The sequence below is a fragment of the Heterodontus francisci genome, chromosome 4 (genome assembly GCF_036365525.1).
Source record: "Heterodontus francisci isolate sHetFra1 chromosome 4, sHetFra1.hap1, whole genome shotgun sequence".
Lineage (NCBI taxonomy): Eukaryota > Metazoa > Chordata > Chondrichthyes > Heterodontiformes > Heterodontidae > Heterodontus > Heterodontus francisci.
The window spans coordinates 11,038,991-11,064,048 of NC_090374.1; the positions used below are offsets into that span (position 1 = coordinate 11,038,991).

General features: G+C 43.7%; 1 protein-coding gene across 5 annotated transcripts in view; it reads left to right on the top strand.

Annotated features, from left to right (window-relative positions):
* The window catches only part of LOC137368887 (FYN-binding protein 1), a 309,548-nt gene extending 286,422 nt beyond the window's left edge, over positions 1-23,126 (top strand). For all 5 annotated transcript variants that reach the window (XM_068029127.1, XM_068029126.1, XM_068029130.1 and 2 more), the window contains 2 exons: positions 7,201-7,244; positions 22,611-23,126. In XM_068029127.1, the coding sequence (XP_067885228.1) occupies positions 7,201-7,244; positions 22,611-22,633 (67 nt within the window). In that variant the 3' untranslated portion in view covers positions 22,634-23,126. The remainder of the gene's footprint in view (positions 1-7,200; positions 7,245-22,610) is intronic.
* Positions 23,127-25,058: the final 1,932 nt, after the last annotated feature.

A 25,058-nucleotide genomic window follows, 5' to 3' on the forward strand; every position in this document is an offset into this window, starting at 1 on the left:
CTTTTCCTATTTATATTATGATCTACTCAATTAATCCCTGCCAAAGTGCAATGTATTACTGATTTGAGTATGAAATGTCTTCACAAAAGAAGAGGATGAAGTTAAGTTATAGTAGACGAGGCAAAACTCAAGATATTGGATGGGATAAAAGTAGATAGAAAGGAGGTGCTAAATATGTTGACATCATTCAAAGTTAAGAATTCACCCAGACTAGATGCTGAGGAAACTAGGGGAAGATAGCAGAACCTCTGACCACAGTCTTTCACTCCTCCTTGGGTATGGGAGTGGTGCCAGAGGATTGCAAATGTTACACCCCTGTTCAAAAAGGGGAGATAGATAAACCTGATAACTACAGGCCAATCAGTCTGACATCAGTGGTGAGAAAACTACTAGAATTCACTGTGAACAACAAAATTAATTTTCACTTAAAGAAGCATGGGCTAATAAAGAACAGCCAGGTAACTTGTGTCTGACTAACTCGATTGAATTGTTTGAAGTAACTGGGAGGGTTGCTGAAGGTCATGATAGTAGGTGTATATATGGACTTTCAAAAGGTATTTGATAAAGTACCACATAGACCTATGTAAATAGACCTATAAAATAGAAGCACTGGTATTAAATGGATGGTGGTAACTTGGGTACATAATTTGTTAAGGAATAGGAGGCAGAGAGCATTCTGACTGGACAGAAGTATGTGACCTTTACCACCTAGAAGAACAAGGGCAGCAGGTGCATGGGAACACCATCACCTGAAAGTTCCCACACACCATCCTAACTTGGAACTATATTGCTGTTTGTTCACTGTCGCTGGATCAAAATCATGCAACTCCCTCCCTAACAGCACTCTGGGGGTACCTATACCACAGCTTCAGCAGTTCAAGAAAGCAGCTCACCACCAACTTCTCAAGGGCAATTAGAGATGGGTAACACTTGTTAGCCTTGCCAGCGTCACTCACATCCCAAGAACGAATTTTAAAAAAGGGGGCCCCAGGGGACAATATTAAAAACATTGGGCTGATTTTTCCCAGCCCTGTGGTGGTGGGCATGGAGGTGGGGCCAGAAAAACAGTGGGCAGTTGCATTGGGATGGCTCCCAGATACATTCCCACTGCCAGGGAAGTTTCCCAGGAGTGGCCTGGGAAACAGATTGGCTGCCTGCTGAACGGACACAGGCATCCAATTTACCTACTTAAGGCTTTCAATTAGGGGCAACGTTGTGACACAGCAGCATTTTGCCAGCAGTAGAGCAGCCCCCCGCCGAGTGCAGAGGCTGCCAACTCCATGGAGGCGGCCTATCTGTAGCAGGGCGGGGGCAATCGGAGCTGAAGGCTTCATGTCCCAAAGAGGGGGCCGCCAGCAGGAAAGGCTGGCAGGAAAAGCTGCATCCGTGACCCAAACACCTCTGCTGGGGGAGGCATGCCAAGGCTTTAAAACGGCCAGCCCTGTGATTGGGCCTGCAGCATCGGGAACCTGCCCATCATCCTGCATAGGATGGGGAGCGCAGGGGCAGACAATTAGGAGGCCGTCTCCAGGACGATTGCTCTGCCAGTCTTGCTCCCAGCAAATGCGAGCTCAGGACCCCCATTTGGTCCCAACCTAGGGGTCCTGAAGCCTGTGGGTGAATCCTGCCAATTGCTTTTTCTATTATATACAAATGACCTGGACTAGGTCATATAGGGAGTACAATTTCAAAGTGGTGCATGATACAAAACTTGGCAACATGGTAAATAGTGAACAGGATAGTGGCAGGCTTCAGGAGGACGTGGGCAGACTTGTGAAATAGGCATACTCATGACAGATGCAATTTAATAAGGATATATGTAAAATGTTGCATTTTTGGAGAAACAACATGGAGAGGCAGTATAATCTAAATGGTACTATTTTGAGCATGATGCAAAAGCAGAGGGACTTGGGGCTACATATAGTCAAATCTTTGAAGATGGCAGGTCCTGTTAACAAGGTAGTTAAGAAAACATATAGAATACTTAGCTTTGTAAATAGGTGCATTGAATACAAAAACAGAAAGTCGTGCTAAATTTGTACAAATTACTTGTGAGGTCTCAGCTGGAATATTGTGTACGATTCTGGGCACCACACTTTAGGAGGGATGTCAAGGCCGTGGAGACAGTGCAGAGATTTACCTGGATGAAACCAAGAATGAGGGACTTCAGTTATGTGGAGAGATCAAAGAAACTGGGATTGTTCTCCTTAGAGCAGAGAAGGGGAGACCAAATAAAGATATTCAAAATTATGAGGGGTTTTGGTAGTTTCGCCCTACTTGCCCTATTTCCTCTGGCAAGTGGGCTGATAACCAGAGGGCATAGATTTAAAATAATTGGCAAAAGAACTAGAAGGTTCAAAGCCAACATGTACCCGTTAAGGTGAAGGATAGGACCATCAGGTCCAGGGAACCCTGGATGTCAAGGGATATAGAGTGTTGGATCAGGGGAAAAAAGAGGCTTATGGCAGATTCAGAGCACTGAAAACAGCGGAGGCATTAGAGGAGTATAGAAAGTGTAGGGGGGTACTTAAAAAAGTAATTAGGAGAGTGAAGAGGGGACATGAAAAAACATTGGCGGTCAATATAAAGGAAAATCCTAAGGCGTTTTATAAGTATATGAAGGGCAAGAGGATAACCAGGGAAAGAGTAGGGCCCATTAGGGACCAAAGTGGCAATCTGTGTGTGGAGCCGGAGGACATAGGTGAGGTTTTAAATGATTACTTTTCATCTGTTTTCACTGTGGAGAACGACGATGTGTCGAGATCAGGGAGGGGGATTGCAATATACCTGAACATATTAACATTGAAAGGGAGGAAGTATTAGATGTTTTAGCAGGCTTAAAAGTGGATAAATCCCCAGGCCCAGATGGGATGTATCCCAGGCTGTTATGTGAGGCAAGGCAGGTGCTCTGACGCAAATTTTCAGTTCCCCTCTGGCCACGGGAGAGGTGCCAGAGGACTGGAGGATAGCGAATGTGGTACCATTATTCAAGAAGGGTGGCAGGGGTAGACCAGGTAATTACAGGCCAGTGAGTCTAACATCAGTGGTTGGGAAACTATTGGAAAAAGTTCTGAGGGACAGGATTAATCTCCACTTGGAGAAGCAGGGAATAATCAGGGATAGTCAGCATGGCTTTGTCAGGGGGAGATTGTGTCTAACTAACTTGACTGAATTTTTCGAGGAGGTGACTAGATGTGTAGATGAGGGTAAAGCAGTTGATGTACTCTACATGGACTTCAGTAAGGCTTTTGATAAGGTCCCGCATGGGAGATTGGTTAAGAAGGTAAGAGCCCATGGGATCCAGGGCAATTTGGCAAATTGGATCCAAAATTGGCTTGGTGGCAGGAAACAGAGGGTAATGGTCGAGGGTTGTTTTTGCGAGTGGAAGCCTGTGACCAGTGGTGTACCGCAGGGATCGGTGCTGGGACCCTTGCTGTTTGTAGTGTACATTAATGATTTAGACGTGAATACAGGAGGTATGATAAGTAAGTTCGCAGATGACACGAAAATTGGTGGTGTCGTAAATAGTGAGGAGGAAAGCCTTAGATTACAGGATGATACAGATGGGCTGGTAAGATGGGCGGAGCTGTGGCAAATGGAATTTAATCCTGAGAAGTGTGAGGTGATGCATTTTGGGAGGACTAACAAGGCAAGGGAATATACAATGGATGGTAGGACCTAGGAAGTACAGAAGGTCAAACAAAGGGACTTGGTGTACTTGTCCATAGATCACTGAAGACAGCAGCACAGGTAGATAAGGTGGTTAGGAAGACATATGGGATGCTTGCCTTTATTAGCCGAGGCATAGAATATAAGAGCAGAGAGGTTATGATGGAGCTGTATAAAATGCTAGTTAGGCCACAGCTGGAGTACTGTGTACAGTTCTGGGCGCCACACTATAGGAAGGATGTGATTGCACTGGAGAGGGTGCAGAGGAGATTCACCAGGATGTTGCCTGGGCTGGAGCATTTCAGCTATGAAGAGAGACTGAAAAGGCAGGGGTTGTTTACCTTAGAGCAGAGAAGGACGAGGGGGGACATGATTGAGGTATACAAAATTATGAGGGGCATTGATAGGTTCGATAGGAAGAGACTTTTTCCCTTAACGGAGGTGTCAATAACCAGGGAGCATTGATTTAAGGTAAGGGGCAGGAGGTTTAGAGGGGATTTGAGGAAAAATGTTTTCACCTAGAGGGTGCTTGGAATCTGGAATACACTGCCTGAAGTGGTGGTAGAGGCAGGAACCCTCCAAACATTTAAGAAGTATTTAGATGAGCACTTGAAACGCCATAGCATACAAGGCTACAGGCCAAGTGCTGGAAAATGGGACGAGAATAGTTAGGTGCTGAATGGCTGGCACAGACACGATGGCCGAAAAGCTTGTTTCTGTGCTGTGTAACTCTATGACTCCAGAGGGGAAATGGAGAAAGTTTTTCACACAGGGTAATGCATGACCTGACAGAGTGATGAAATCAAATTTTATCGGAACTTTCAGAAAGCAATTGGACATGTACTTGAGGAGAATTAATCGGCAGGGTTATGGGGAAAAAGCTTGGATGTGGGACTAAAGTGGACAGCTCTTTCAAAGAGCCGGCACAGGCACAATAAATGGAATGGCCTCTCTTCATGTACTGTAAAATTCAATGATTCTATGTGCTTATTTTTAGCCTCTACCTGATTTGATGGCTTCAAAGACGTCATTAACTATATATTTCCCTTTTTGTAATTCAGCCTGACCCACAAAGTCTCTAGATTTTTTTTGTTCATTCTTGGGATGCGATCTCCTGTAATGAATTCAAATTATCCATCTGTCATAATTATTCATCTTTAACATACTCACTCTGCCTCACATTTTTTTCTCTTTTTATCCCTTATAAATTTACCCCCAGAGGGTCAGCCCTCGAACTTTTTCCAATGCCCCAGCAATCTAAAGCTCTCTCTTCTACCTCAGGCTGCTCATCAATGTCTAAGTTCAAGAAGTTCCCAAAGTAATTTGGCCTGTGGCATTGGAAGTAATTCTGAGATTATCAACCTTGAGATTGTGCTCTTTAATATCTAACTCTTCAACTCGGTTTTCAAGAATTCCCTCCTGCTGTCTATTGTTTCTATTTGAATCAGGACTTCTGGTGGCTCACCCTTTCTTTCCAGAATAGTTTTAACTGACTCCTTTATCCCAGCATCTGGGTGGCAATATAGCATTTGTGACTCCTAATTAAGACAATAGAAATTGTCCTTTATCCCTCTAATTCCCATAAAAATACTTGCCTTCTCTTATTGATACTATGACTTATCACCACCACCCACTCCCCCCCCAAACAATAACCAATTGCTCCACAATGCTAAAATATTGTTTATTATTTAACCTCCCCCGTGCCACCATCGTTGTCCAGCATTGTGTACCTATGAGCTGCCATGAATTCTGGATGCCAAATCAAGGTTCAGAAGATCAATTTCGGGTGGTGGGCCTACTCCTTTATATCTTTTTAATACAAATGAGTGGCTTGCTAGGCCACTTTCAAGGGCACTTATGAGTCAACCACATTGCTCAGTACCCATGAGACAACTTCAGACCCTCAGGAGTTATTCTTATTCATTCTCAGGATGTGAGCAGTGTTGATACGTCCGGTATTTATTGCCCATCACTAGTTTCTCTGTGAAGGATGTGATTGCACTGGAGAGGGTGCAGAGGAGATTCACCAGGAAGTTGCCTGGGCTGGAGCATTTCAGCTATGAAGAGAGACTGAAAAGGCTGAGGCTGTTTTCCTTGTAGCAGAGAAGGATGAGGGGGGACATGATTGAGGTGTACAAAATTATGAGGGGCATTGAACTCAGCCAGATACAATTTAGTACAATACTCATCTATCCATCCAAAAGAAAACTCATCCATCCATCCATCCATCCACCCACTCAGTTCAGTTCAGGCTAAACTCTGGGTTTTAATCCGAAGCAAATGTTTGCTCCACTTCTCTGTGGTCGGTTTAACTTCTTGAACTGCTGCAGTCCTTGAGGTATTTGTTGTAGTGGTTTGATTCGACTAAATTGTTAGCTTGTTAGGCTGACATACTTGGCTTGTTGTGGCAGATCAGAGGGAAGTTAAGAGGTAAACACATTAATGTGAGACCGGAGTTCAATATAGACCAAACCGGGTAAGGACGGCAGGTTTCCTTCCCTGAAGGACATTAATGAACCAGTTGGGTTTTTACGACAATCCAATAGTTTTATTCCTACCTCTGATGACATTTAAAACTGTAATCAAATTCTCAAAATACCATGTTGGGATTTGAACTCTCATTCTCTAGATTATTAATCCAGGCTTCTGCATGACTGGTCTAGTAACATAACCACTACACAACCGTACTCTTAAGTAGTTGAATGGGCACAATCAACCATTCAAATACAGCTACCACTTACAAAACCATCACTTTCATACTTGGCTTGTCAGTCAAACCCACACAGTCATTATTTGAAATAAAAAACAGCCAAAAATAAACCAATCACCAGTTAAACAGCTACCGGTACTTAACAGCAAAGTAGTCAACAAATCATACAAATGTATGGACAGGAAAAGGCCATCTGGTCTGTTGAGCCTATCCTATAACGTCATGTTGCAACTAAGCATCATGACCTTCAAAGCTGCTTGCCCACCAGCAGCCATGTAATCCACTGCGAGAGATAGATAAAACAAAAACCCTCAGCCAATTCAGAAAAAAATAAATCTGGAAAATGCCTTTCGGACCCCCAAAGGTGATCAAAAAGAGTTTCAAGACCATTAGGCATATCATCCTACAACACGCCTACCTTTGACAACAAAAATTGGCCACAGCCAGGAACTCAGCCAGATAAAATTTAGTACAATACTCATCCATCCATCCAAAAGAAAACTCATCCATCCATCCATCCACCCACTCAGTTCAGTTCAGGCTAAACTCTGGGTTTTAATCCGAAGCAAATGTTTGCTCCATTTCTCAGAATATGTCTATGACCAGAAAAAGGACTGCTTGTTTTGCAATATGATTGTGTGGATGGAATGGCCAAACTATTATCATTTGCACCACAGAAAATTAATTATTCTTCAGGATTGTGCTGAATAAAGATATATATAAAATACTACAGCTGAGTCACAAATAAAAAATGCATCTCATTGATATTAATATTTTCTATTAAATTACTGATATTAAATGATTTTGATTTTTCTTTTCAGAAATGAAGAAGGGGATGGTGAGATCTATGATGATATTGATACAGGTTTGTGGACAACCAAAGGTTTCCTTTGAAGAGGACCTGAGGGTGGGTGACATAGAGTGCGTTGATGCACTGGGAAAGATGCACTAAGTTCTGAAAGATCTGTGATCTGTCAGCAATCCAGGACAACTTTTTATGATGTCAACCTGACATGTAAAAGAGACAGGATGCAACCAACAACTGTAATTTCCCAAAAACTTGTTTATTCTACTGTGGGAGGCAGCAAGGGAAAGCTGGCAGCTCTGCCACAGAGGGAGGAACAAGAAAAGGTCACAGGGTAAATTCTTAAAACAGCCCCTTCAAGTCAGCATTAAGTAGGCTGCTGCTCTCTTTTGGCCATAGATTAACACAATGCACAAAAAGATCTAAAGAAGGAGAAAATAATAAGATCTGGTAATATGCTTAGGCAGCAATATCCAATTAATTAAAATAATCCCCTGTAGTCAAATCTAGCAAGCTCGGGGCCACCTAACCACCACTTATGTTATCTCATCTTCTCTCCCTTTATTTTTGACCTCCACTTTGGGCCTTCACTGGCATTTCTCAGTATTCATAAAAATAATTATTTATATCAGTAAAAAGGAATGTAACTTAAGGTTGTTGCCCCCTTTCTGACCCATAGCCACAAAGTACTTGATGTTTCCAATGTCCCACAGGTGGCCGAACTCTTGTTTCCAGCATCTCCTGCTAGTCAGTGACGCTTTTAGTCTATATAAATATCCGTAGTTTTGCAAAGCTGTGCTCGCTATCAGAACTATGCCCCGGCAGGTTTGAAATTGGGCTATAATATTACAGCCTCAATTCTCAAATCCTTACTCGCTAGTAAGGGTCTGCACTAAGAGTGGAACCCTGTGATGTTATTCTCTATGGTTTATCCCAGAGTATACATATGTTTGATTTTAAAATGTGGGAGGAAGAAGAAACACACATTAAAGAAGTTAAACTGAAAGAGAAGATTTTGAAATGATGCTATGTGGTATTAGCAAATGAATGCTTATTGCATTGTCATGGAATTCCTCAGTCCTCTACTTTAACAAAATCATTAACCCAGAGGAACAAGGCACTTCAAATAAATGTATCAAGCATTCATACACTACCATCCCACAATATAATTTCAATGCTTAAAAATGCTTCCTTAATATTCAGTACTTAAAAAGGAAATGTCCTTGAGGATTTTTTTTCTGTTTGCAACAGGAATTACTTAAATTTATGATCCAAAAACTATTTGGCTCCATGGTATTGGGCTGTTAAATATGCTGTACAAATCTATTCAGACCAGGATGATCCGAAGATCAATCCATAGTTTGCCAAGTTAGGCAATCACAGTTAGAGCAGTCCTGGGATGAGTGGGGTAAAAGTTCAATCAGGCATCCTGCTCCTTACTAATATTCAGTGAATCTGATTTGTTCCTGGACAACAAAGCAGCATAAACAACTAACCTTAAGGTAGGAGAAAAATGACCATGTATCTAATGAAGTTCATGTTAAAAATAAAGAGGAAAATGAGTCAGAAGTCAGGGTGTTGGACTGCAAAACAATTAATTTCAATAGGATTAAAGGGGTTGCAAAAAATGCCAGCTGAAGCAGCAGATAAAAGGGGTGCATCAAGGTAGGGATTCCACAGATCAACAGTTAGAACTGGAGAAGTTTAGAAAAGAGACATGATGAATGCAGACAAAAAACTATGAGTAACAAAAGGTAAATTAGGAAGACTAAGAAGGAGTATTAAAGAGAGCTGATTCAACATGAATGGAAATAATAAGGACTTTTAAGAACACAAGATATAGGAGCAGGAGTAGGCCATTCGGCTGCTGGAGCCTGCTCTGCCATTCCCTTAATTTCCTTGGAGTCCAAAAATCTATTTCAGCCTTGAATATGCTCAATAACTGAACATCCACAGGTACCTGGGGTAGAGAATTCCAAAGATTCACAACCCTGAATGAAGAAATTCCTCATCTCAGTCCTAAATGATTGACCCCTTACCCTGATATTAAGACGCTCTGACTCTCCAGCCAGAGGAAATAACCTTTCAACATCTACCCTGTCGCACCTCACAGAATCTTAAGTTTTAATGAGATAACCTCTCATTCTTCTGAACACCTGTGAGTCTACTTAACCTCTCATCATAGGACAATGCTCTCATCCCAGGAATCAATCTAGTGAACATTCACTGCACTGCCTCCAAGGCAAGTATATCCTTCCTTAGATAAGGAGACTGTGCACAATAATGGTTTGGTCTTACCAAAACCCTGTACTTACTTACTCTTGTGCTTCAAAATGCCATTTGCGTTCTTAATTGTTTGCTGTACCTTGCACGCTACCTTTCTGTCATCTTGCCCATGAGGCCCACCTCCTGCTCCCTTGACCCTATTCCCAATAAACTGCTGACCACCCAACTTCCCCTCCTGGTCCCTATGTTAACTGATATTGTTAACAGTTCTCTCTCTTCAGACGTTGTCCCTCTCTCCTTTAAATCTGCCATCATCACCCCTTTTCTCAAAAAACTAAACTTTGACCCCTTGCAAACTACCGCCCCCATCTCCAACCTCCCTCACGTCTCCAAAGTTCTTGAACGTGTTGTTGCCTCCAAAATCCGTGCCCATCTATCCCGGAACTCCATGTTTGAATCCCTTCAATCAGGTTTGCGCCCCTGCCATAGTACCAAAACAGCTCTTATCAAAGTCACAAATGACATCCTATGTGACTGCGATGAAGGTAACCTATCACTCTTCATCCTCCTTAACCTGTCTGCAGCCTTTGACACAGTTGACCACACCATCCTCCTCCAGCGCCTCTCCACTGTGATCCAGCTGGATCTGGGTTCCATTCTTATCTATCTAATCATAGCTAGAGTATCATTTGCAATGTCTTCTCTTCCCGCTCCGGCACCGTTACCTCTGGTATTCCGCAAGGATCTGTCCCTGGCCCCCTCCGATTTCTCACCTACATGCTGCTGCTCAGCGATATCATCCGAAAGCAGTGTTAGTTTTCATATGTACGCTGACGACACCCAGCTGTTCCTCACCACCACCACGCTCCACTGTTGCTAAATTATTAGACTGCTTATCCCTTTTAAAATCTTCCACGCAAACTCACATACACACTGAAAAAAATATAGAAATACTCTCTGCAGAGGTCTGTTACAAGAAAAAGACAAAAAATAATACTTTGGCCAAATCCTTGCTAATTCTTGAAAAAAAGATCTGGAAAGATGTCTGTTGTCCCTTTTGGTCTGGTGTCCGGATATACAGTGACGGGTCACTGGGATCTTTTCTGGAGCAGTTGATTTCAGGCGGCATCGAGAATTAATCTGGCAGGTTTTTCCAGGAGAAATGTGGCATCAGGGGTTTCAGCCAGCACATACTTGAATTGCAGGGTTTTTCGAAAGACAGGAGGAAAGAAGAGCTGACATACTGGACTTCTCAGGGTCCCTTAGAGAGGTGCAGGCAAAATGAGCTGGGGGTTTCTTTTTTCTTGGCAGGCCAAACCACCAACTGTCTTCAAAACAGTTCACACCCCAACTGAACTGAAAATAATCCAAATCCCAAATCAGAAAGTCAACCTCCTGACCTCCATAAACCTGAGCATGTGGCTTCTCTATAAACATATCCCCTTAGTCCAAGGTTCCTGTTGTTTATTTATCTTAAGGTAGGTGATCTCCAGTAGAGGTGGTTTTTAGCACTCCTTGATACGTCCAATAAGTGTTTTCAGTCAAGTGTCCTTTCAATGACCCCAGTGATAAAAAACAAAGTCCAGCATTTCTTCAGACTTCCAAATGAATCCATTTCCACAATTTAAATATGAGTCCTTAAAAACATATATTTTTTTAAAGCCTCTCATCATTTGCTGTACCTGAATGCTAACTTTCTGTGATTCATGTACCAGGACACCCAGATTCCTCAGAGTTCTGCAATCTCTCTCCATTAAAATAATATACTGTTTTTCTATTCTTCCTGCCAAAGTGGACAACTTCATATTTTCCCACATTATACTCTATCTGCCAAATTTCTGCCCACTCACTTAAACTGTCTATATCCCTTTGCAGACTCTTTATGTCCTCTTCACAACTTACTGTCCTACCTATCTTTGTGCAATCAGCAAATTTAGCAACCATACCTTTGGCTCCTTCATCCAAATCATTGATATAGATTATAAATAGTTGAGGCCTCAGCACTGATCCCTGTGGCGCTCCACTAGTTACAGCTTACCAACCCAAAAGTGCCCCATTTATCCCTACCCTCTGCTTCCTGTTAGCTAACCAATCCTTTATCCATGCTAATATGTTATCCCTACACCATGAACTCTTGTTTTGTACCACACCTTTGATGTGGTACTTTATCAAATTTCTTTTGGAATCCAAGTACACTACATCTGCAGATTCCCCTTTATCCGCCTTGCTTGTTGCTTCCTCAAAGAACTCTAATAAATTTATCAAACACGATTTCCCTTTCACATTAAGAATTTTGAAGTACCCTGTAATAACCTTAATAATGGATTCTAGCATTTTCCCTATGACAAAAGTTAGGCTAACTGGCCTGTAGTTTCCTGCTTTCTGTTGATATAGAGAGAGAGATACAGCACTGAAGCAGGCCCTTCAGCCCACCGAGTCTGTGCCGACCAACAACCACCCATTTATACTAATCCTACATTAATCCCATATTCCCTACCACATCCTGACCATTCTCCTACCACCTAACTACACTAGGGGCAATTTACAATGGCCAATTTACCTATCTACCTGCAAGTCTTTGGCTGTGGGAGGAAACTGGAGCACCCGGCAGAAACCCACGCGGTCACAGGGAGAACTTGCAAACTCCGCACAGGCAGTACCCAGAACCGACCACGGGTCGCTGGAGCTGTGAGCCTGCGGTGCTAACCACTGCGCCACTGTGCCACCCATAAAACAATACCCTGGGTCTCTGGGTTACTAGTCCAGTGACAATACCACTACACCACCGCCTTCTGTCTCCCTCGTTTTTTGAAAAGAGGAGTTACATTTGCTATTTTCCAATCTGCTGGGACCTTCCCAGAATCAAGTGAATTTTGGAAAATTAAAACCAATTTATGTGCTATCTCAGCAGCTACTTCATTTAAGACCCGAGGATGCAGTTCATCAGGTCTTGGGGACTTTTTTAGAAGAACATTAGAACATTGGAACATTACAGCGCAGTACAGGCCCTTCGGCCCTCGATGTTGCGCCGACCATCTGACCTACACTATTCCATTTTCATCCATATGTCTATCCAATGACCACTTAAATGCCCTTAAAGTTGGCGAGTCTACTACTGTTGCAGGCAGGGCGTTCCACGCCCCTACTACTCTCTGCGTAAAGAAACTACCTCTGACATCTGTCCTATATCTTTCACCCCTCAACTTAAAGCTATGTCCCCTCGTGTTTGCCATCATCATCCGAGGAAAAAGACTCTCACTATCCACCCTATCTAACCCTCTGATTATCTTGTATGTCTCTATTAAGTCACCTCTCCTCCTCCTTCTCTCTAACGAAAACAACCCCAAGTCCCTCAGCCTTTCCTCGTAAGACCTTCCCTCCATACCAGGCAACATCCTAGTAAATCTCCTCTGCACCCTTTCCAAAGCTTCCACATCCTTCCTATAATGCGGTGACCAGAACTGCACGCAATACTCAAGGTGCGGCCTCACCAGAGTTTTGTACAGCTGCATCATGACCTCGTGGCTCCGAAACTAGATCCCCCTACTAATAAAAGCTAACACACCATATGCCTTCTTAACAGCCCTATTAACCTGGGTAGCAACTTTCAGGGATTTATGTACTGGAAACCAAGATCTCTCTGCTCATCTACACTACCAAGAATCTTCCCATTAGCCCAGTACTCTGCATTGCTGTTACTCCTTCCAAAGTGAATCACCTCACACGTCTCCGCATTAAACTCCATTTGCCATCTCTCAGCCCAGCTCTGCAGCCTATCTATGTCCCTCTGTACCCTACAACACCCTTCGGCACTATCCACAACTCCACCGACCTTCGTGTCATCCGCAAATTTACTAACCCACCCTTCTACACCCTCATCCAGGTCATTTATAAAAATGACAAACAGCAGTGGCCCCAAAACAGAACCTTGCGGTACACCACTAGTAACTAAACTCCAGGATGAACATTTGCCATCAACCACCACCCTCTGTCTTCTTTCAGCTAGCCAATTTCTGATCCAAAGCTCTAAATCACCTTCAACCCCATACTTCCGTATTTTCTGCAATAGCCTACCGTGGGGAACCTTATCAAACGCCTTACTGAAATCCATATACACCACATCCACGGCTTTACCCTCATCCACCTGTTTGGTCACCTTCTCGAAAAACTCAATAAGGTTTGTGAGGCACGACCTACCTTTCACAAAACCGTGCTGACTATCGCAAATGAACTTATTCTTTTCAAGATGATTATAAATCCTATCTCTTATAACCTTTTCCAACATTTTACCCACAACCGAAGTAAGGCTCACAGGTCTATAATTACCAGGGCTGTCTCTACTCCCCTTCTTGAACAAGGGGACAACGTTTGCTATCCTCCAGTCTTCCGGCACTACTCCTGTCGACAATGACGACATAAAGATCAACAACAACGGCTCTGCAATCTCCTCCCTGGCTTCCCAGAGAATCCTAGGATAAATCCCATCTGGCCCAGGGGACTTATCTATTTTCACACTTTCCAAAATTGCTAACACCTCCTCCTTGTGAATCTCAATCCCATCTAGCCTAGTAGGCTGTATCTCAGTAATCTCCTCGGCAACATTTTCTTTCTCTACTGTAAATACTGACGAAAAATATTCATTTAACGCTTCCCCTATCTCCTCTGATTCCGCACACAACTTCCCACTACTATCCTTGATTGGCCCTGTTCTAACTCTTATCATTCTTTTATTCCTGATATACCTATAGAAAGCCTTAGGGTTTTCTTTGATCCTATCCGCCAATGACTTCTCGTGTCCTCTCCTTGCTCTTCTTAGCCCTCCTTTTAGATCCTTCCTGGCTAGCTTGTAACTCTCAAGCGCCCTAACTGAGCCTTCACGTCTCATCCTCACATAAGCCGCCCTCTTCCTCTTGACAAGCGATTCAACTTCTTGAGTAAACCACGGCTCCCTCGCTTGACAACTTCCTCCCTGCCTGACAGGTACATACTTATCAAGGACATGCATTAGCTGCTCCTTGAATAAGCTCCACATTTCGTTTGTGCCCATCCCCTGCAGTTTCCTTCCCCATCCTACACATCCTAAATCTTGCCTAATCGCGTCATAATTTCCCCCAGCTATAATTCTTGCCCTGCGGTATATACCTGTCCCTGCCCATCGCTAAGGTAAAGACTTGTCAGCCTTTAGTTCTAATAGTTTTCTCAGTATCATTTCCCTGGTGATGTAATTGTTTTAAGTTCCTCCCTCCCTTTTACCTCTTGATTTAGAAGTATTTCTGGGATGTTACTTGTGTCTTCGACAGTGAAGACAGACACAAAATATCTGTTCATCGCTTCCATCATTTCCTTATTTCCCATTATTAATTCCCCAGACTCACTCTCTAGAGGACCAACACTCACTTTAGTTACTCTTTTCCTTTTTAAATACTTGTAGAAACTCTTACTATCTATTTGATATTTCTAGCTAGCTTTCTCTCATCGTCTAATTTCTCCCTCACTATTTTTTAAAATCAATCTTTGCTGGTTTTTAAACGTATTGGGAAGTTCCCGTTTAGCCATTACGCAGGTAGGTACCAGTGCTACAATGGCTACCTTTTGGATGCCTACAACATGGAATGTAAAAAGAAAATTGGAATCTATTTACATTTAAATAAAGTCTACTAATTTCTTAGTGCAACCTTTCCCTGTGAACCTATTTCAGCTGGGTGAGATTAACATGATGCCCTATTTCAACAAGGCCTCCTGAAGTATCCAAGATCCACTTTTTAATTGCTTTACTGCATAATTTGAATGCATTCGCACTCACATTATTGCCCCCAGCAATTTCTTTGGTGTCAATAATTATGTAGTAAATACAGCAGCGCACACCTGACATTGCAGCCTCCTGTCACTATTACCAGCATGAAGCCTCACACCAACAGCAATTTGTAGGTTACATTTTGCCTACTTACTGTAAATTCATGAACTCAGGTTTACTTTGGAACACTTGGCTCGAATACCAATCCTTGGGTCACCTGTTACTTCTGCAAGTGCCTCGGATTCCCCGCAACCTGTCTGCAGCCACCTAGGTCATGACACACCCCTCCTATTTCCGTTTTGGCTGCCCCACTGCCTCTGTTGAGATTTGATAATCCACTCCACTCGCTATGCTGTCTTCAATGGCCTGAGTTGATTCGCCAGGTCCTTTGTAGCCTCGTCCAACCTGTCCAGACACCTTTGCATTCTGCCCTCAAGTGTCTTACAGCTTGTCCCAGTAGTAATTTAACTGTGATTACCATTGTCATCAGTACAATAGAGGAGCTGAATTCTGCAACACCTGCTGCATGGCCTGCCCATGAAGAAAGATTGAGTGGTACATCACCGGGTGGAGTGAGGCCAGATCAAAGGTCTTGTTGTATACTATCTCTAAATCTGTTACGATGATAGGATAACTAATATTAACCCAGTACACACCAGCTATCAAAAAATGTTTAGAAAAAAGGATCCAGAGAACAGTGAGGAATTTTCCTTTATAAATGTGATGTCCATTCAATTACAAACTATTTGATAGGTACATATGTTTCACTAATTAATCAACAAGAGAATCTCAAGATAGCTGGTTTAATCAGAATGGGTGGGAACAGTAGCATAGGGTAAAGTTAATAGACTAGTAATTGAGAGGCCCAGGCTAATGTTCCAGAGACATGGGCCGGAATTTTACGGCCTCCAACACGGGCGGGCTGGTGGTGGGGAGTCGGGGACGGCAAAGTTGAGTGGGAGGTGGGGGGGTGCCGTTCCCAATGCCTTCCCACGCCCCCGCTGCAATTTTACATGAGTGGCAGCGGCGAGAACCCGCCCGCCTGCCCCAGGCCAATCAAGGCCCTTAAGTGGCTAATTAACTGCCACTTAAGGGCCTCCTCCCACCGTATGGCATTTTACCGACGGACAGCTCAGGCACCCTAATACTTTGTCATTCACCACAAGTATTAACATGCTCTTTGCCTTTGTCCCACGACAGTTTTGTTATTTAATCTCTCCAGCCCTCTGCCCTATCACACACCTTCCCTTTTGCTCTCTTTTCCACAAAACCCCAACCCCCCAACCCCTTCACTTGCTTAAAATTTATTTCTTTTCTAACCCTTGCCAGTTCTGATGAAAGGTCACAGACCTGAAATGTTAACTCTGCTTCTCTCTCCACATACGCAGCCTGACCTGCTAAGTAATTCCAGCACTTTCTGTTTTTACAATCTGTAACCTCATGGTTCGGCATATTCCCAACTCTACCATTACCATCAAGCTGGCGGACTAACCCTGGTTCAATGAAGAGTGCGGGAGAGCATGCCAGGAGCAGCACCAGGCATACCTAAAAATGAGTTGTAATCCTGGTGAAGCTGCAACATAGGACTACTTCCATGCCAAACAGCGGAAGCAGCATGTGATAGACAGGGCTAAGCGATCCCACAACCAACAGATCAGATATAAGCTCTACAGTCCTGCCACATCTAGTCGTGAATGGTGGTAGACAATTAGACAACTAACAGGATGGGGAGGAGGCTCCACAACTATCCCCATCCCCAACGACGGGAGAGCCCAGCACATCAGTGCAAAAGACAAGGCTGAAGTATTTGCACCAACTTCAGTCAGAAGTGCCAACTGAATGATCCATCTTGGCCTCTTCCTGAAGTCCCCAGCATCACAGATGCTAGTCTTCAACAAATCCGATTCACTCCACATGGCTGAAGGCATTGAATACTGCAAAGGCTATAGGCCCTGACAACATTTCAGCACTAGTACTGAAGACTTGTGCTTCAGAGCTTGCTGCGCCCCTAGCCAAGCTGTTCCAGTATAGCTACAACACTGGTATCAACCCAGCAATGTGGAAAATTGCCCATGTATGTCCTGTGCACAAAAAACAGGACAAATTCAACCCGGCCAATTACTGCCCTATCAGTCTACTCTTGATCATCAGCAAAGTGATGGAAGAGGTTATTGATAGTGCTATCAAACGACATTTGCTCAGCAATAACCTGCTCACTGACGCTCAGTTTGGGTTCTGCCAGGCCTATTCAGCTCCTGACCTCATTGCAGCCTTTGTCCAAACATGGACAAAAGAGCTGAACTCCAGAGGTGAGGTGAGAGTGACTGCCCTTGACATCAAGGCAGCATTTGACATAATATGGCATCAAGGAGCCCCAGAAAAACTGGAGTCAATGGGAATCAGAGGGAAAACTCTCCGCTTCTTGGAAGATGGTTGTGGTTGTTGGAGGTCAATCTTCTCAGTCCCAGGACATCACTGCAGGAGTTCCACAGGGTAGTGTCCAACGCCCAACCATCTTCCACTGCTTCATCAATGACCTTCCCTCCATAATAAGGTCAAAGAACAGCACAGGAACAGGCCATTCGGCCCTCCAAGCCTGTGCCGATCATGATGCCTGTCTAAACTAAAAGCTTCTGCACTTCAGGGGTCCGTATCCCTCTATTCCCAACCTATTCATGTATTTGTCAAGATGCCTTTTAAACGTCGCTATCGTACCTGCTTCCACCACCTCCGCGGGCAGCAATTTCCAGGCACTCACCACCCTCTAAACTTTTCCCCTCGCACCTTAAACCTATGTCCCCTAGTAACTCAGTCTTCCACCCTGGGAAAAAGCTTCTGACTATCCACTCTGTCCATGCCGCTCATAACTTTGTAAACCTCTATCATGTTGCCCCTCCACCTCCGTTGTTCCAGTGAAAACAATCCGAGTTTATCCAACCTCTCCTCATAGCTAATACCCTGCAGACCAGGCAACATCCTGGTAAACCTCTTCTGTACCCTTTCCAAAGTCTCCACATCCTTCTGGTAGTGTGGCGACCAGAATTGTATGCAATATTCCAAGCGTGGCCTAACTAAGGTTCCGTACAGCTGCAGCATGACTTGTCACTGTCAAAAGTGGGGATGTTCGCTGATGATTGCTCAATGTTCAGCACCATTCACGACTCTTCACATAATGAAGCAGCTCATGTCCAGATGCTGCAAGACCTGGACAACATCCAGGCTTGGGCTGATAAGTGGCAAGTAACATTTGCGCCACACAAGTGCCTGGCAATGACCATCTCCAAAAAGAGAGAATCTAATCATCTCCCCTTAATGTTCAATGGCATTACCATCGTTGACTCCCCCACTATCAATATTCGGGGGGTTACCATTGACCAGAAACTGAACTGGACCAGCCACATAAATACTGTGGTTACAAGAGCAGGTCAGAGGCTAGGAATTCTGCAGCGAGTAACTCACCTCCTCACTCCCCAGTGCCTGTCCACCATATATAAGGCACAAGTCAGAAGTGTGATGGAATGCTCTCCACTTGCCTGGATGTGTGCAGCTCCAACAACACTCCAGGATCTCGACACCATCCAGGACAAAGCAGCCCGATTGATTGGTACACCATCCACAAACATTCACTCCCTCCACCATCGACGCACAGTGGCAGCAGTGTGTACCATCTACAAGACGCTCTACAGCAACTCACCAAGATTCCTTAGACAGCACCTTCCAAACCCGCGACTTCTACAACCTCGAAGGACAAGAGCAGTAGATGCATGGGAACATTACCACCTGCAAGTTCCCATCCAAGTCACACACCATCCTGACTTGGAACTATATCGCCATTCCCTCACTGTCGCTGGGTCAAATCCTGGAACTCCCGTCCTAACAACACTGTGGGTGTACCTACCTCACATGGACTGCAGTGGTTCAAGAAGGCAGCTCATCACCACCTTCTCAAGGGCAATTAGGGATGGGCAATAAATGCTGGCATCGCCAGTGATGCCCACATCCCATGAATGAATAAAAAAAAATCCTACATCCAGTACTGAATAAGCAGAAATTTCCTCCAGTTAAATATTGGGAAGTCTGAAGCCATTGTTTTTGGTCCCTGCTCCAAAGGATCCCTAGCTACCGACTCCATCCCTCTCCCTGGCAACAGCCTGAGACTAAACCAGTCTGTTCGTAATGTTGGTGTCATATTTGATCCCACGATGAGCTTCTGACCACATATTCACACCATCACTAAGACCTATTTTCACCTTAGTAAAAACACCCAACTTTGCCCCTGTCTCAGGTCATCTACTGTTGAAACCTTCATTAATGCCTCTGTTACTTCTAGATTTGACTATTCCAACCCACTCCCGCCTGATCTCCCAAGTTCAACCCTTCATAAACTTGAGGTCATCCAAAACTCTGCTGCCTGTGTCTTAACTCGCACCATGTCCCGTTCACCTATCACCTTCGTTCCCTACTATTTTTGGTATACATTTTTTGTATTCTACTATGAAGATATATACAAAATATTTGTTTGTCTCTACCATTTCCTTATTTCCCATTATAATTTCTCCTGTCTCAGCCTTTAAGGGACCAATATTTACTTTTGCTACTCTCTTCCTTTTTGCATACTTTTAGAAGTTCTTGCAATCTGTTCTTATATTTCTTTCTACTTTACTCTCATATTCAATTTGTTTCCTGTTTAATCATAATATTTTAATGAAGACATATAGTACCTTTAAACATAACAAAGTCACAAGATGCTTCACACAGATATAAGAACAAAAATAGGCACCATTGCAAAGAAGGAGCAATTAGGAAGATGACCAAAAGCTTGATCAAAGAGCTGGGTTTAAAGGAGGAGACAGAATTGGAGAGGCAGAAGGGTTTATAGAAAGAATTCCGTAATTACCCACAAGGCTGAATGTTTGGCTGATAGTGGTGGGGTGAAAGGCAGGTGGGAATAGGATGGTATGGCAATAATGGAGATCTGACTTATAAAAGAGCAGGACTGGGTGTTTACTAAATATTCCTGGATACAAGGTGTTCAGAAAAGATAGGGCAAGTAAAACTGTAATGATAGGGAAGGAAAGAAAGGAGGAGGGGGGTGACTGTATTAATTAAGGAGAATATTACAGTGCTGGAGAGAGAGAATGTCCTAGAGCGGTCAAAGACAGAATCTATTTAGATACAGCTAAGAAACAATAGAAGTACCATTACATTACTGGGGGTATTCTATGGGCCACCACAAGTGGGAAAGATATATAGGAACAAATTTGAAAGGAAATTACAAAGGTGTGCAAAAAACTATAGAGTAGTTATAATGGGGTACTGTAGTTATCCTAATATAGGCTGGGATAGTAATAGTGTACAGGGCAGAGAGTGGGAAGAGTTTATGAAGTGCGTTCAGGAGAATTTTCTGCATCAGTATGTTTCTGGTCCAACGGGGAAGGAGGTATTGCTGGATCTGGTCCTGGGGAATGAGGTGGGTCAAATGGTCAAGTGTCAGTACGGGAACATTTAGGGAACAGTGATCACAGTATCATCTGGTCTAGGTTAGCTATGGAAAAAGACAAAGAGCGATCCAGAGTTAAAATAATTATTTGGGGGAGGGCCAGTTTCAATGGGGGTGAGAATGGATCTGGCCTAGGTAAAGTGGAATCAAAGATTGGCAGGCAAAAGAGAATTAGACTGTTATATGAGGCCTGGGTTACAGGGAGAAGGCAGGGGAGTGGCAATAGGTGAAATGCTTATTAGGAGAGCTGGTGCAAACATGATGGGCTGAATGGCTTCCTTCTGCGCTGTAACAATTCTATGATTCTGTGACCCATGTCATGACAGCTCCCCAACACATGTCCCCCGCCGGGGATGTTTCCCTGGGGTGGGCAGGAATGTGGATTGGCTGCCGCCTGCCAGGTGGCAGGCAGCCAATAAGAATATTTAAGGCCCCAATTAGGGAACATTTAGAGCACTCGTCAGCATTTTGTCAGCGGCCCCCCACCTCCCCCCACCATGTGGGGTGGCTGCCAGCTCAATGGAGGCGGCCTCTCTGCGGCAGGCTGGAGGTCATCGGAGCCGGAGTCTCCGTCCCCCAAAGAGGAGGCCAGCCGGAAGCAAAAATCGCACCCATGCCCCAAATGCTGCCGCATATCAGAGGGACCTGCCTGATTGGCCCCTCTTAAAAATTTTATTATTTTGAACTCCATTTTGAGGTCCCCTTGAAGGTCAGCTTCCTGCCTCAGCAGCGCCCACCTCTCTTGGTGGGTCAGCTGAGGCTTTAGGGCTGCCGAGGCTTTAGATCTGCCAGTCCAGTGATTGTGCTGGCAGCATCCAGAGCTTAATTGGTCGGTGAGCTTGGAGGCAGCCAATTAGGAGGCCGTCTCTAGGAAAATAGCTCCCCTGGTCCTGCTCCCTGCAAGTGCGGGCTTAGGACCCCCATTTTGCCTTGATGTTGGGGTTCCAATGACATCAAGAAAATCCTATCCATTATCTATATATTCTTCAGATTTTAAAGTACCAAAAAATTCGGAACTCTTTAGTGTTACAATCCCTTGCTATTTTATTTTAACTTTACCCCCTGATCTGATTAATTAATTGAACCCTGATTGTTCTTATCTGATAAATTATCAAATTGGTTTTAGGTTTTAGGCTAATTGATCTAATGTTATTTTATAGTTGATTAATTTTAAATTAAATTGAAAGCTTACCAGTACACTCACCCCACCTGACTCCACAGCCTGAGATGTCACTTTGCAGTATGTTTTTTTCTTTCAATTTGGTTCAGACTCATCTTTTACACTGCTCCGCTTCTGGCCTCTCCTTTTATGCTTCTCCGCTTCGTTCACCATGCCCTCACCTTTTATGCTGCTTAGGGTACGAACAGGGAGAAGTGAAGCCACAGAGGGATTTAAACACAAAGACTAACACATATTACAAATACAAGATAAAGATGATATGGGATCAGCTTGGGACTGATTAGGATGCCAATGTTGTGAATAGTTCTCATTCAACCTGAGATACAGCCTGGGGAGGGTATTAGAATCAGTGACTAGGGAACGAGGAAGAAGCTGGCTTTGACCTTCCCAATGTTTAGCTGCAGGTAATTGCAGCTCATCCAAGACTGCATGTTAGACAGCACAGTTACCTTAAATTATGCCCGCTAGTTTCCAATTTACCACCTAGTTTTCCCTAATTACATTATTAAAAGCCCTCAAAACTTTGAACACCACTATATGGTTTTTTCTAAACATTCTACGGAAAAGAGCTTTAGGTTCTTTAATCTTTTTTCACAACTAAAAGCTCCCATCTCTAGTATCATCCGAGGCAATCTCTCCACTTGATATATTTCCAGCATTTTCTTTTATTTCAGATTTACAGCATCTGTGGTTCTCATTTGCCTCTGTGTTATTTTTGTTATTCAGAATGTATCTATGATAATGACTGACCATAACGCAAAGGAATTGAAAAGAGCTGCCACAGCCCAGCTCGCCCACACCTCCTTCCATTTGCGCTGTTTAACAATCCAGAACATTCACTTTGCAAGGAAAGGAATCCTGCAGATTCTTCAGCTATCAACATCTCGCTTCTCAAAGACTAACTGTAAGCTGATCCCCCTGTGTCTCCACAGGGAAGAATCTATAAAACAAAAGGTGACTAAGTTACATTTCACAGTATGATTGATATTTGGACAGATATTTTTTCTCAACCATTGTGAATTATGGATCTCTTTGGGAAGAAGAATTATTTATATAAATGTGAACATTTGAACTAATCCAATAATGTTGAAGACCTTTGGACATAGAGCAGTTTTATTTTGATGTTTTTATTCCTGAGAAAAATGTTTGTTACACATGTTTTGACAGGCTGCAGTACTGCTATTTAGCTTTTCCTCAGTTTGTGAATAAAATAAACAAACACATGCAGTGATACACATCCTACTTTTGTGGGTATTGACTTAAATATCTTTCTACTTGTGTCCTTAATGAATTATTTTTCCTTTTGTGAATAGTCACTTGGCTGTGGGCAGTGATTACCCTAGTTTCTGTGTGATTAAAGAACGATTGGCCCCCTTCTGTGCCATAATGACTCTATGAATAATTGTCAACCTTGTAGGGTACTCTTCATTCTTTGGAAGTATTGCCAGCCACACAGCTACAAGAGTTATGGGAGGCAGTGGTGCAGTGGTAATGTCACTGGACTTACAATGCAAAGGCCCAGGCTAGTGCTCTGAGGACATGGATTTGAATCCCACCACAGCAGCTGATGAAATTTAAGTTCAATTAATAAATGTAGAATTAAAAAGCTGGTCTAATGATGACTATGAAGCCATTGCTGATTGTTGTAAAACATACTTACCTGGTCTGGCCTACATGTGACTCTACATCCTCTTAATTGCTCTCTGAAATGGTCTAGCAAGCCACTCCATTCAAGGGCAATTATGGATGGTCAGTAAATGTAGGCATAGCCAGTGATGCCCACATCCCATGAACAAATAAGAAAAAAAACAAACAGTTCTTACAAATATCTTCAAAAGGAGATTTTCTTTTATGGGTTGGGATTTTACCAGCACATTGGAGATGGCTGACGGCAACATGGATGGTAAAATGGTGCTGGATGGAGTTGGGAGGGAAGCCCAATGTCTTCCTGCTGCTCCAAAGGTGGGAATGGCAGCCGCTCAGTCTCCTGCTGACTGGAAGCAGGCAGCCAATTAATTAGCTTGTTAATGGCCATTTTATCATGACACCAGGATTTTACCGGCATTGGAATGGCCCCCGCGCCATGTGGGCAGACCACAAGGTACCTCAAGGCGGACTCCCAGTGACTTCCTGGGTTGGGTGGGGGTGGTTGGGTGCAGTCCTTCCCGGAAGCCCCACGTTCCACCGAGGGGCCCTCTGGTGACCATGGCTGCCCCCGTGACTCTGATGAAGGGTTCACCCCTCCGATCGCCAGGGGGTGACCCCCCTCACCCCCCCAGCACATAACAAAAATTTCTTCAAGGGCACCTCAACATGGAGGTGTCCTCTCCTCTCTGCAACCTCGGCAACGGTCACCTCTATTGGCGGTGCTGCTGAGAATGCAGAGCGGCCGGCTGCCTTATTTGGCTGGATGCTTGGAGAGAGAGGCTGCTGTCCTTAATTGGACAGCAGTCCCAGCTGCGGCCTCTTAATTGGCTGCCTTTAAGAGTGATGTCCCTTTAAGATCTTAGTATGCTAATGAGCTAAGTATCAGGACATAGTCATGTGACTCTGCGCCAAAGTCATTCTGCAACTGTAACACCTAGAGGCAACTTCTGTAAATAGTTAGCTCTGTACTGTATAATAGTTTAGCTGTAATAAACCTGTTTTGACATCTTCAACCAACTGGACTCCACGCATCTCATTTATGTTGCATCAGACAACATAAAAGAACTCATTACAGCCATCAGTTAAAATCCCCTCCTTGGTCCCGCTGTTCAGTCGGGGTTGAAGGAAGTACACCATTGTGAATGGTAAGTAGGAATAATTGACCTGTTTTTCATTGACAGTTCAAGCTCTGGTAGCAATATCAGTAAACCAAAGCGCAAGAAGAGGGTATGAGAGAAAGGAGGGGCAATTTTGGATGTAAAGTACACGGCAGTACTTGGTCAATATCGAAGTGCACAGTCTCAGGTGTCTTCCCTGACTGGCAACCAGGATAACAAACTGTGTTGGACCTACTGAAAAGATTCACTGACAAGGCCTACTGCTAATATTGCAACAACAACTTGCACTTATTAACACAATAAAATGGCCCAAGGTCCTTTACAGGAGTGTTGAAAAATAAAAATTTGACACCAAATAACATAAGGAGATATCAGGGCAGTTGACCAAAAGCTTGGTTAAATAGGTAGG